The sequence below is a fragment of the Danio rerio genome, chromosome 25, assembly GCF_052040795.2.
Source record: "Danio rerio strain M-AB ecotype USA chromosome 25, GRCz13ab, whole genome shotgun sequence".
Classification (NCBI taxonomy): domain Eukaryota; kingdom Metazoa; phylum Chordata; class Actinopteri; order Cypriniformes; family Danionidae; genus Danio; species Danio rerio.
In genome coordinates this window covers 31,269,159-31,283,215 of record NC_141045.1, presented here as the reverse complement: position 1 = coordinate 31,283,215, position 14,057 = coordinate 31,269,159, and the positions used below count along the sequence as shown (strand labels likewise).

At 35.8% G+C, this 14,057-nt stretch overlaps 1 protein-coding gene across 1 annotated transcript; it reads right to left on the bottom strand.

Annotated features, from left to right (window-relative positions):
• Positions 1-2,734: 2,734 nt before the first annotated feature.
• Positions 2,735-13,430, bottom strand: amn1 (antagonist of mitotic exit network 1 homolog (S. cerevisiae)). The gene is given in 7 exon segments (NM_001045454.2): positions 2,735-3,171; positions 3,261-3,372; positions 8,126-8,182; positions 9,356-9,573; positions 12,832-12,961; positions 13,041-13,170; positions 13,257-13,430. Coding segments are annotated over 7 exon segments (750 nt in total). The 5' UTR covers positions 13,286-13,430; the 3' UTR covers positions 2,735-3,097.
• Positions 13,431-14,057: the final 627 nt, after the last annotated feature.

Genomic DNA, 14,057 nt, shown 5'->3' with positions numbered 1-14,057 from the left:
CGGAGATTCATCGCTTTGGCGGCCATCAGGCTGTCATTCTGAGCAGAGCAAAAAGGGTTAACGGTCAGCCACAACATGGAGACAGAGACCACATAATAAGTGCTTAAGGGAAAAAAAACTTCATATTACAGCTGATCACATCAAAACAGGTACATGACACTTTAAGTCGATCTCTCTCTTTTGTATATTGTAGAGCTGTATTTATACCATAGTAATTTGGTAGTTTTCTTTGCTTTGGCTTTTTTTAGGGTAAATTATTTTGATCTCCCGATTGCAGTTGAAAAACACTGGGAAATCTCTATAGACTGATGGCATTAGTCACATGTTTTGTCATCACCTTAGACATTATCTTAGAGAATCATTCAAATAGTAGCTCTAAAAAGCATTGGTGAATTAGTACCCGTTTCTGCTGTTCTGACGTCAGCGGCAGATGTGAAAGAATAGCGGAAGGAAGTAGTTCCTTATGCAAAAGGATTTTTAGACTTTCCGTGTTTGATTTTCTTTTTTATAAAAATTTTGTAGCAGTGCAATATGGCTGTATATCATCACTAAAGCACTGGGGCCAATGCACGCCTCCCACCAGTGGCACTATACAGCTATATCACACTGCTACGAGTGTGATATTTCTTATATATATATATGTTTTATTATTTATATACTATAAATAATAAAACAGGTTTAAACAAAACATTTAATAATATATAAATATCTAAACTCAGAAATAAACAAATATGAAGCATCACATGTTGAGCAAGTCTTAAAATGAAGAAAAACAATTTATAATTTTTTTTCTTTTCGCCATCACCACTCATGAATGTTGTTTGAATTTACATGCACAAGGTGACCATAGAAACATAAGTAGTTTGCCCTTGTTTAATGTCGTGATTCAAGTTTATTCACGGCGTTGCACACATGCATTGGTCGAAACGTCCTTTTATTGTTATCTGAGTTCTAATTCATTTTTGCTGTAGGAAGGAATTAGGAAAAAAGGAAATAGTAGTTGTATTTTCAATAGGAAACTGATTTCTAGTCACGGTTATAATTATTTAAACTGTAAAATATTATTGAAGGTAGACCGCTGGAAAGCCACAAGTTTTTGGTCAAAGAGCCACATGTTGCTCACAAGCCATAGGTTCCCTACCACTGCTTTATTGTCTTTAATTAAATACCTTTAACAACACTCTAAATCAGTGGTTCTCAAACTGTGGTATGTGTACCACTGGTGGTTCGCAGAGTAATCCAATATATTATATGTACATGCACATTTAAAAATGTATCAAAAATGTTTCATATATGAATATGATGACATATAGCCTATATTTATGAGGTCCAAGCAGCATTTCCAGGCTTTGATGAATAGGATGCTATAGGTTAACACTTTACATTAAAGTACAGGAGATTTGTTTTACTTTTTAAGAACAGTGGCTTATAATTTTAAAGAACTTTTAAAAGCACATTTTAATTTAAACGTTCACATTTTATTTTGTTTTGTTTTTTTACATATAAGCACAGCAGTGTTAATGTTCAAACTACTTATAAGGTTTAAAGTGGCAGATAATAATAAATATTATTAATAATAGTAATAAATCTGCCATGTTTTTGAACTGTGCAGAGCAGTAGCTGCTTAGGCCTACTACGTGACTGTATTTTATTACTGGTCATATGGTGGTACTTGGAGGGACAATTTTTTCTGAGGTGGTACTTGATGAAAAAAAAACTAGAGAACCACTGCTTTAAATAATACTTCTGAAAACTACTTATAATGAGTTGAAATAACCCAATTCTTGAGTTTTTGGAGGGACAACTTAATTGGTTTATGTTCCATCCACTTAAATTCGTAAAAAAAAATAATTGTTGGATAACATGAAGGAATTGTGTGTAAACCTGCATTTTTACATTGAAGAACAAATTCTGAGGTAGAATACTGTAATGTAATATTTTTTATATACAGTTTATATACATACTCGGCATATATGAGTACACTCAATTTAAAAAATTTATATTTTTATCCATTTCTCAGTGAATATGGGTTATATATATTAATGCATTTTAACAAAAACAGATGTATTAAACATATATATTTAATAAAATAATATTTTAGTCACCAAACATTTTTAGAAATGGAAAGATAATACAATTAAATTCAAGCAAAATATTGCAAAAAAAAAAAGATCCCAAACTACAACATTTCAACAAAATAATATATATTTTTTGATTTTTATACTTTTATATATTTATATTTTGATGATTTGTAGTAAAAAAAAAAAAAAAAATATATATATATATATATATATATATATATATATATATATATATATATATATATATAGCTCCAGATGTGGCTTCAGTTCTGACTAAACTAATGTATATGCACAAATATAATATTGTTAAGCATCCTACAAAAAATATTAATTTAAATGAGATATTTGTGGGGGGGTGTACTTATATATGCTGAGAACTGTAACCATTGTATGAAATATTAGTTAAAAACTTGAAAATGAAGTACCAATAAAACATTCTTACATTATATATAATATACTTCTTGTTATCATTTGAAAACTCTCACATACATTTACATGTTTACCAATGTACCTTGTTTTCAACATATTTAAGAACTCATGTATTTTGTTGCAACATTGTAAACATAGTTCAAAATATTGCTAAATGCTAATGAATAATTACTTAAATACATAATATATCTGTATTATTATGCAAAAACATTTTTAAACATGCGTTAAAGTTATAATGTTTAAATTTAATAAGTTATACACTTCCGTTTTATAAATACTTGATGCATGAAACATTCTTGAACAAAGAATGTCCATTTATACATATATTTATTATATATTAATGTTGAAAAAACACATTCTTACATAATTACAACATGTTAAATGCATTAAACTCACATTTACAAAACAAACACCAGTGCCTAATGCTGTAAAATGCATCGATTTAATCATTTCACCTCAAAGACTGAAGATTTAAATAGTAAAATTTGGCATTTGGATTATGTCTATATGACTAAATAAGTGCAATACATTTATGACACTAAAGTGAATGTGCTGTACTTCACCTCCGTTAATCACTGCGAAAGACATTAGTACACAGTCCAAGACACTTGTTGGATCTTGTTGGGGCCGATAAGGTTTTGTAGCGCCTCTCTTGATTTATCTAAAAAAAAAAAAAGCATGACAGAAAAAATTACATATTTAAACAGCTCTATACATATTGCATTATGATGTCAAGAAACACGTTGCTACCTGTAATCAAGGGACATCCATGGAAATTGAAAATTCGGATGTTGGCGCAGTTGGTAAGAACAGCAGTCACAGCTAGATCAGTCAAATTGCGACATCGTACCATTTGTAACTCCTATAACAATAAATAGTTCATTAAAATATAGTTAATAAATTGGTTATAGTCAATAGTAATAATAATAATAATAATAATAATAATAAATAGATAATTCAAAAATATGACCACTTTCACTTTATATCAAGTGGCCTTAAATACTATGCACTTGCATTGAATGCAATCATTTGGTACTGATAGATTGTATGGCTTGTTTCATATGCACACGCGTATCTGCATCTGAAAAGGTGTGAACCAAATGGCCTACAGCAACTCAAGAATTCTGACCCAACCAAAGTAGCTGGGTAATCTGCATGGGGGGTGGGTCATATCCTTAGTTGTAACTAGTCTCACAGACAGTACTTTGAGTTAAGTTACTTGAAGACTGGTGGGTAAACATGAATGCTGAGGAACTGGACTATTCAATAAAGTCTTCAATAAAGTTTTCTAGCTGGAAGAACTTTGGTCAGCATACTTGTTTATTGTATTAAAATTTAGTATCTTAATTACTAACTGTGCTAGAAAGTTTCTCTCTGTTGATTGTTATGTGATGTATTGTAGTGATGTTGACTAGTGTGTGCTCATGCGTGGCATTGGATGACAATGTGCAGGGTGGGACGTAAGCTTTTCAATGATGCTTGCTGACAACCAGGCTACATCATTTAAGGGCATTCATTACGTTATAGAAAGGATGAAAGGTATATTTTCTTTTTAATAAAAAGATATTTTCTTTGAAATCTAAATGTATATTTTCCTGCCAGGGTTGCTTATTAAACACTCCCTCAGCTGAACTTGCTGTGAGTGAGATGGAGAAAATGAAAGCACATCAGTACGGGGGAAAAATCAGATGCTCAAGACATACTCTTTAAAATAATGACATAATTAAACAAATTGCAAATATATGACAGAGGTTTGTGATATACGGAACCCCGGAAGGGACATAGTGGAGGAGAAAAAAATTGGCTGGGTGAAAAAAAAAAAAATGGGTGAAAGAAAAAAATGGGTTTTTGCGTTCTCTCGCAAAGTTTTGCGTTCCCTCGCAAAGATGTTTTGCGTTATCTCGCAAAACTGTTTCTCCACAAACACTTCCTGTTCACTGCACTCACGTAAACCCTCCCGTTTTTGCCGAAATTCTCCCGTATTTTACCATTCTACCCCACTTTCTTTACATTACTGTGCGTCTATCGTCGACTTTCATATGCTACCTCTGAACCAGTGAATGCATGTATAAGCGCTGACTGACAGACGCGCTCCATACAATAAACTGATCCCAGATCAGCGTCTGTACAGCGGGTGTATGTTTAAACAGACAAATACACTAATAATATGAAACATCTCCGTCCTGCATGTTTTATTTTAAACAGCTTATTTTCTCTTAAATGAGCACAAACAGTTTCTAAAGTAATGGACTGCTTTCATTATAGATCTGTGCATTCTTACAGAGACACCTCTGTTATCAAACTAAACAAAACATAAGATTCATTGCTGCTCACTTGTTTGATAACAGAAGTGTCGCTTTAAATGGTGCGTACAGACGCTGATCTGGGATCAGTTTATTGTATGGAGCGCGTCTGTCAGTCAGCGCTTATACATGCATTCACTGGTTCAGAGGTTGCAAAGTGAAAGTCGACGATCAGCGCACAGTAATGTAAAGAAAGTGGGGTAGAATGGTAAAATATGGGAGAATTTCAGCAAAAACGGGAGGGTTTACGTGAGTGAAGTGAACAGGAAGTGTTTGTGGAGAAACAGTTTTGCGAGGGAACGCAAAACATCTTTGCGAGGGAACGCAAAACTTTGCGAGAGAACGCAAAAACTTAGAAATATATATTTTCCTCCCACCCATTTTTTTCTTTCACCCATTTTTTTTTTCAACCAGCCAATTTTTTTCTCTTCCACTACGTCCCTTCCGAGGTTCCGTAGTGATACAACAATTACAGTGGAGCATTAATTAAATTCACGGAGTAAAACAAATCATCCACCCACACAGTTGAGAAGTGGATGGGAACAAACCAATAAAAAAATTCATACATTTTTCTTTCTTTATATTCATGTTATATGTTTTGAAACCAATTTTGTTTAGTATAATTTGTATCTCAATTTTAATGTATTTTTTCCTGTCCATTATCTACTTGATAAACAAGAATAACGAATAACATTAGAGGTGAAGTGCTTTAAAAGACGTCTGCTATGTGCTTCGGTGCCAAAGCACAAACTGGTTTGTTAAAGAGCCCATATTATACATGAAATAGGGTCATATCTTGGTTGTAAGAGTCTCCAACAACAGTCTAATATGCATGCAAGGTCAAAAAACACTTTCATGGTCTTATAATCTGCATTTATTTTTACCTAATTATCCCAGCGACTCCTGTATGAATCGTCCATTGATTCATTTGTTCCCAAACCCCTCCTTAGCGCGGAGCTAATCTGCGCTGATTGGACCGATGACAGTCTGTCGCGATTGGTCGACTGCCTTCAGTCAGAGAGGGAAATGGCCAATAGCTAATCAGCAATTTAAAAAGTAATCACAGTTCATACACGCTCGATAGTGTAGGCGTGGATTTTAGCTGCCACACTATGGCGAGTGGATAGTGCCACGGATAACCGAACGAAGGAGACAGTCGTGTACTCGCCATACCACACACACACAAAAACACACACACACCTCCGGATGACAACGCTCCCGCTTCCGCCCGCACCCGCCAGGTTTTAGCCTGAGAACCCGCTCCGTTTTCTGCCCGCCGCGCCCGGTCCCGCTAGAGCGGAGAACACAACCAAAAATCACCCAGTATACAGTCCAGACAGCCAAGCTGTCTGTATAAACACATACACACAGCACAAAGCTCGTTCGTTCGCTCTCTCTCTCTCTCTCTCTCTCTCTCTCTCTCGCTCTCGCTCACTCTCATACGCTCTCTCATACCAAGCAGACTCTCTCTTTCTAATTCACATAGCAATATCCGTGATATTGCTAGACAGCCCGCTCCCGTCCCAAATTAAACCCGTTACCGACCGCTCCCGCGATTTTTCCGAAATTTATTCCCGCGGCTGTCCCCGCGCCAGATTTCTGCGGCGCGGGAATAAACTTCCGAATAAATCGCGGGAGCAGAACTCTAGCACGGAGCTCCATAAACAAACAGCACGCGTCACGTTTTTAACGTGGCTTTGCACGCGATAAGATAATATATCCAGTTAACCTGATACAGTACACGCGGTTACAAGTAACAAATCACAACTAAATACATTTGCAAGCTAGAGTCAACGAGGCAACAACTTTAACCGCACGTACTTACACTTGAGAAATGGAAGAAACCCATCCTGACGTCCATCAGTTACTCTTTACTGATCCTTCCTTTAACAAACTCAGATGAAGTATTCTTTGTAGCATGTAGCTTCCAGAAGTTTCCAACTGCTTGGTTATAATGCTGAGGTTTCATCTTTGGGTAGAGACTCAATATATCCATCTGCAGTGTGACTTCAATCAACCGGCATGTTTGTGTGTGTGTGTGTGTGTTTGTGGGTGTGTGTGTGTCTGGGTGTCTGCGTCAGAGGGCGGGGCCTCAGGTTTGAAATCTCCCGGGTTTGCGCGTGCACGTGAATAACTTGGTTTCGTTCGTACGTCATGGCGAAACACCTAATGAATCGTGATCAAGGCGACTCGTTTGAAGCACTATGAGTCGACTCTTTTATAGATGAATCAACAGTTTTAAACACTGTATTCTTACAGATTTAAGCCTTAGCTGGATACTTTACTTCACTTAGAGCTGTGTTACACACTACATGGAGGGGAATTTTCAAAAACCCATAATATGGGCTCTTTAAATAAAATAATAATCTAGCCTAAATAAAATGAAAGTGAAATATTTTTTACTGTTAATGACAAAAACCATTTCGCCAGTCAGTTCCAATTTAATTAGTTTAATAAAGTAGTTATAAAACTCTGGACAGGCTTTTACAATATATTTGCAGACTTGAACGTGTTTCCAAAAACCTTAATTCACGGCAGCACCATTGGATATAACTGAGACATGATGTGCTCCAGTCAACTCATTGTAAAGAATGAAGAAAAATGAAACATTCTCGCTTATTTGCGATGGTGTTGTGAAGCGTCGCACACATAGTTGTCGTGAACTATGCCACATTACACAAGAAGAAATGATTTAAACAGCGCCCATTTCTCGTTTATGAATCCCCATGACACTCTACGTCAAAGACATTAAGCAGAAATTGTGGTGGTTTTTTGGTTTTTCTCTTAGTGAGTCACACTCAGTCTGGAGGTTATGAATATGAGAAGAGTATACTTTATTGTCGACAACAAAGGAGAATTTTCAGGAGACCCTCAGTAGCATCTCTGTCTGAAAAATCCTGTCTCACTGATGTTCTGGCCTGCTTAAATACTCTTTTACAACAGTTTTTTCCTTTGTTCTTCATATGTCACACAAGATCCCTCCTATTTTAACCCCTGACCCCTAATTCCACCTCTGAGATCTGTTTCCTGAGACACCTCAGGCTTTTTACCACTCTCTTTTCATCCATTTTTTGTTACCCTTAGTTGTTTCCTCATGCCATTCCCCCTTTCTAACTCTACATAACACCTTAATTGTTTTAATGGTATGCACGTCTACAAGCAGATTATACAAATACAATTTGAATATATAGATTAACTTCCCACTTTAAAGAGTATAAAATCCACTTCAAAATCATGACAAATTCATGTACTCTAACCAGGGCTTAAGATCTCCTACTGTACCTTTAATGGAAACAAAACTGTATGAAATACCTTCAGGCTACATGAACAAACTCCAGTTGCAAGTCCAATGACTCCCTGATCAGTTACCTTGAAATAGAGTTGATAAAAAGTAGTAAGTATTTGGAAAAATATAATAATAATGAATAATGAATAAAAAACACTTCCAGTACAAATGTGTACAACCATAATATTCTCCTCTTAAAGGGCTAGTTCACCCAAAAATGTCAATGCTTTTAAAAAGGGTGGTTCTCCCAAAAATGAAAATTATTTTATTAAAAGGTTCACACCCCAAGAAAAGGAAATAATTTTATTTTTTAATGCATAGTGCACCCAAAAAAGTAAATGTACTCAGCGTTTACTCACCATCAAGGGGTTCCAAATTCTTGTAAATTATGTAAACTAGTAGTGTTTTGTATCTACCTTTATTACACAAAAGTTATTTTGAAAAATGTTTGATACTGATAGACATTAACATTCATAGCAGGAAAAAAATAGTAAGGATAATGTTTACAAGATGGTCAGTAAATGATGACAGAATTTTCATTTTGGGTGAACTGTCCCTTTAATTACTCATTATAATGTCAATCCAATCATGTCTTTAGGTGCGGTAAACATTGAATAAACTGACTTCATATTGACTTCAGATTAGTGAGTTATTAGAAAATAATGCCCACATCATATGAGCTTAGGTCTCCCTATAATTCAGAGGTCCGTCATGTAGTAGTCCTTACTTAAATTACTGTAGCTTTCTGGTTTAGCTTTTAATCTGAATTTGTTATGTAAATTAGTAGTGCTTTGTATTTACTTATTTATCATATATACTATATTTTATTCAAGAAATTTTGTATTTAACAAAATTTTATGTCATTTAACTCATTCTTTGGTGCATTTTTTTTTTTTATCTGTATCAGCTATGGCAGTGTTTCTCAACCACGTTTTTGGAGGACCACCAACACTGCATGTTTTGTAAGTCTCCTTTGTCTGTTACACCCATTACAGGTCCTCTGCTAATGAGCTGATGATCTAAATCAGGTGTGTTTGGTTAAGTAGACGCGGAAAATGTGCAGAGCTGGTGGTCCTCCAGGAACGCGGTTGAGAAACACTGAGCTATGGCACCATTTAGCCAAATTTTAGTACAATATATAAAGTGACAATTTGTCAAACAAACAGAAAAACAGATTCATCCAACCAACACTGGAATGTTTTTGTATCGCATCTTAAATATATATACTTTCAAAATCTGAAAGCCTGATAAATTACCTCCGTTCCGGAGAAGTAAATGCTGTGCAGCATCTTGCAGTTTCCCCCAAGCTCCAGCAGGGCTTTATCACTGAGAGCAGAGCAGCCACGCAGAGAAATGACTTCTAAACATTTACAGTGTCGAGCCAAAGCCTGAATCCCTGAATCTGTCACTGCCGTGCAGCCCGTGAGATCAACCACCTGAAGATAAGGGCAGCGGGGTGCCAACACTTCTAGACCTGGTGGAAACAGAATTACAGGAAACGTTCTGAATAATTTAAACTGAGCTAAAACAATTGATTCAATTTAAAGGAACACTCCACTTTTTTGGAAATAGGCTCATTTTACAACCTCTCTACCATTTTTAATCCATTCAATCAATCTTCAGGACTGGCAGGAGCACTTTTAACTTAGCATAGCATACTTCATTAAAATGGGTTTAGACCATTAGCATCTTATGCAATGATGTTGCTTTGTTACCTAGCTGGGGTCTATTTTCAAGGTATGGCAGCAAAGTTCCTTGATCATTAAATCATAATGAGAGTACAGTTCTCAGCCGTATCAACCTAGAAAACAGTAACTTTTCATTTTCTATAGTTCTTAGTACCCAATGTAACTACAGAAGAGTCAAGCTTTAAATAGAAAAACTAGATAGTAATGTTTGAACACAAACTTTATGGTGGCTTGAGGAAGCCTGTTGGAAGCAGTTTAATTAGTTTGAAAAGGTATCAAGTCGGCTAAAAGAATGTTTAACATCCCTGCAGAAAACAATGCAACCAATGTAGAAAGTGAAGCAAGCCAGTAAAAAGCTTTAAAGTTGATCCCTGTGTCTGAGGTTTGAAATAGCATGATAATTCCATGACTTAGCATGATTCTAGCATGAATAAACATGTTTCTAACACAAATTAGCATGTTGTTAACATGATTCTATTATAACTAAGCACGCTGTTAGCATGATTCTAGAATGAATAAATAGGTTGTTCGCATGATTCCAACATGAATTAGCATGTTTCTAGCATGAATTAAAATGTTTTAGCATGTTTCTAGCATGATTCTATTATGGATTAGCATGTTGTTAGCATGATTCTGGCATGAACTAGCATGTTGTTAGCATGATTCTATCATAAATTAGCAAGTTGCTAGCATGATTCTAGCATGAACTAGCATGTTACTAGAATGGATTAGCATGTTGTTAGCATGATTCTAGCATGGATTAGCATGTTGTTAGCATGATTCTAGCATGAATTAGCATTTTGTTAGCATGATTATAGCATGGATTAGCATGATTCCAACACGGATTAGCATGATTCTAACACGAATTAGCATGATTCTAGCATGAATTAGCATGTTGTTAGTATCATTCTAGCATGAGTTGGCATGTTACTGGCATGTTTCTTGCATGAATTAGCATGTTGTTAACACGATTCTAGCATGGATTAGGAGGATTTTAGCGTGTTCCTAGCATGATTCTAACATGAATCAGCTTGTTTCTAACAGGAATTAGCATGTTGTAAGCATGTGCTAGCATGACTATCATGTCACTAGCTTGTTGCTAGCATGTTTCTAGCCAGATTAGCACATCAATAGGATGTTAAAACTTTTAGAATGTGTCAGAATAGTTAGTCACAGTCTGTGGGACTCTTGCTAGGGCGCTGAAATTGGTTGCTAGGGAGTGGCTAGTAAGTTTAAAATTCATCAGTGATTGCCTGCTGGCTAGACTGAGCTGAATGAGGCAAGACTCTAGTCTGTATGACAGTCTGATGCAGAGTTATGAGCTCACAAAGGTTGACTCGATGTTAAGTGAATGACAGTCTTTTACAATTGAAGTCTATGGTACAGTTGCTAGGGTGCTGAAATTGGTTGCTAGGGAGTGGTTAGGAATTTTAAAGGTATTCAATGGTTGGCTGCTGGCTAGTCTGAGTTAGATGAGGCCATTCTTAAGTTTGCAGGACAGTCTGATGGAGAATTATGAGCTCACAAAGTTTGACCCAATGTTAAGCTAATGGGACTTTTGGGAATTTTCTGGGTTGTTTTTTGGAAAACTGAAAGTCGAATCAGTTAGAAAAGATATAGCAACCCGAGTCAGACCAGTTTGAAGGTCTGACAAAAGTTTGAAGTGTGTAGCTTGAAAGGCTCAGAAGGCGGAAGAAGAAGAGGTTTATGCAGAATATCAGAACGGTGGCTTTCTCAACCACAATAATTATCAAAACTCTTTTTTTGAAACCTTTGAGCATGATGCTAATGGTCTAATCTGATTCAAGGATCTATGCTAAGCTAAAAGTGCTCCCACCAGACCCAGAGATCGACTGAATGGATTTAATAATTGTAACTGTGCTATTTTTAGCTTTAACAGAAACTCTTTAAAAGCAGATTGTTTTTTATCATAAATACCAATTTTGAAATGTCTAATTTATTGATTACTGATTCATTGGTTTGTTCCAGTGTTCAACACAAAGAAACATGCATAAAATGTCTTATTTATTACTATTAATTTACCGTTATAGTTATTTATTGTTATTTATTGTAGCTTTAATTCATTTGTTTTAGTCATTTGATCGAAATACAAAATAAAAAGCACTCAAGTATTGTAAAGATTTTAATCTAGTATTTATGTTCTATTTTATAAGACATCAGTTTAAAAAAAAAACACACTCACCGGCCACTTTATTAGGTACACCTATCTAACTGCTCGTTTTCGCAAATGTCTAATCAGCAACTCAATGGATTTAGGCATGTAGACGTGGTCAAGACGATCTGCTGCAGTTTAAACAAAGCATCAGAATGAGGAAGAAAGGTGATTTAAGTGACTTTGAAACTGCTGATCTACTGGGATTTTCACGCACAACCATCTCCAGGGTTTACAGAGAAAGGTCCAAAATAGAGAGAATATCTAGTGAGTGGCAGTTCTGTGGGTGCAAATGCCTTGTTGATGCCAGAGGTCAAGGGTCAGAATTTGGCATCAATAACATGAAAGCATGGATCCATCTTGTATCAACGGTTCAGGCTGGTGATGGTGGTGTAATGGTGTGGGGAATATTTTTTGGCACACTCTGGGCCCATTAGTACCAATTGAGCATCATGTCAACGAAACGGCCAATCTGAGTTGTGTTGCTGACCATGTCCATCCCTTTATGACCACAGTTTACCCATCTTCTAATGGCTACTTCCAGCAGGATAACGCACCATATCATAAAGCATGAATCATCTCAGACTGGTTTCTTGAACATGACAATGAGTTCACTGTACTCAAATGGCCTCCACAGTCACCAGTTCACAATCCAACAGAGCATCTTTGGGATGTAGTGGAAAGGGGGATTTGCATCATGGATGTGCAGCTGACAAATCCACAGCAACTGCTTGAGGCTATCATGTATAACCAAAACTAAAACTAGCAATAGTAAAGTGGCCGGTGAATGTATATTTTATTTTGTGAACAAAAATATTAGCTGTTACCAATTACATTAGAAATAAAAACATATATTGAGGGAGTAAAAAACCTTCAGATGTGATTTCTGCACATCCTCTGAGCAGAATCGTCCTCAAATGTAAACTGTTGATTTGTTTGAGGGCAGAATCTGAAATTTTGCAGTTTTGCAGATCCAGTGTGTGAGTTCCACTGTGTACGAGCTGAAACACAAACCATACACCCGTGAGAACACAAATGATGTGGACTGTATAATGTATTATTAATATAAATATTTCTCACCTGGCTGATGTTGGAGTCGGTGACTGTGCCGTAAGACGTCATAATGCGCAATAATCGGTCTTTAACAGAAGCAGGCAACATTCTGATGTCTTCATATTTCTCAGCACGCTGAGCAACGCTAAAAGCACACCTGTACATTGATTTGGATATAAAGAATTAACAGCATTAACGTTAGTTTAATCTATAGCCTAACGTTATGTTTATTTTGTTACTTACAAGCTCATTAGGGAATCTATGGTAGCCATGGTTTGGTCCCTTCCAACGCTAGTTAAGTTATACACCTATATATGATTCACAAGCAATGTCCTTGCATTTTTATTTTATTAATTCGAGGAGGACAGCATCAGCTTTCCACTTTCCATGTTCTCCGCCACATTGTTTTGGTTTTCTGGTAGGCGGGGCGCGAATTACGTCATTCACACGCGACAAACATAGCTGTAAAAGATAAACAAATGCACAAAGGTTTTTTCATAAACAATTAACGCATATTAAATGTAAATAAATGCTGAATTGTTTCAAATATCATTTGTGAATATAAATGGTCAAAATATGATTGAAATCAAGTTATTCACTATACCAGATATGTATGCAAAATTAAAGATAGACTTTCTGTGACCTCTCAACTCAGTAACGTTATATGAAGATTAATAAATCAGGTATTAGGGTAGGGTATTATATGTTGAATTAATAAATCATTTCGCTGAAAAATGAACTAGACTATACAGTGTATAACTATTTAAGACTCAATTAACAGTATTTCTGTAAATCTTTGTAATATCATCATGCTAATCTTGCATTAAAGACACGTGACAAGATTTTATGCTACATAGATTGATCCATCATCACTAACATTTTAGTAGATGTCCATTGTAAATCATGGTAAAAACGTGTGATGTTATTAGTATTCACTCAGAAAATAAATAATACACATGCTAACATGCTGTGCTTGAAACCCCCTTTTCCTTTTCTTAAGACTTAGCCTACACATCAACCCTAAAAATACATACAAATGAGTTT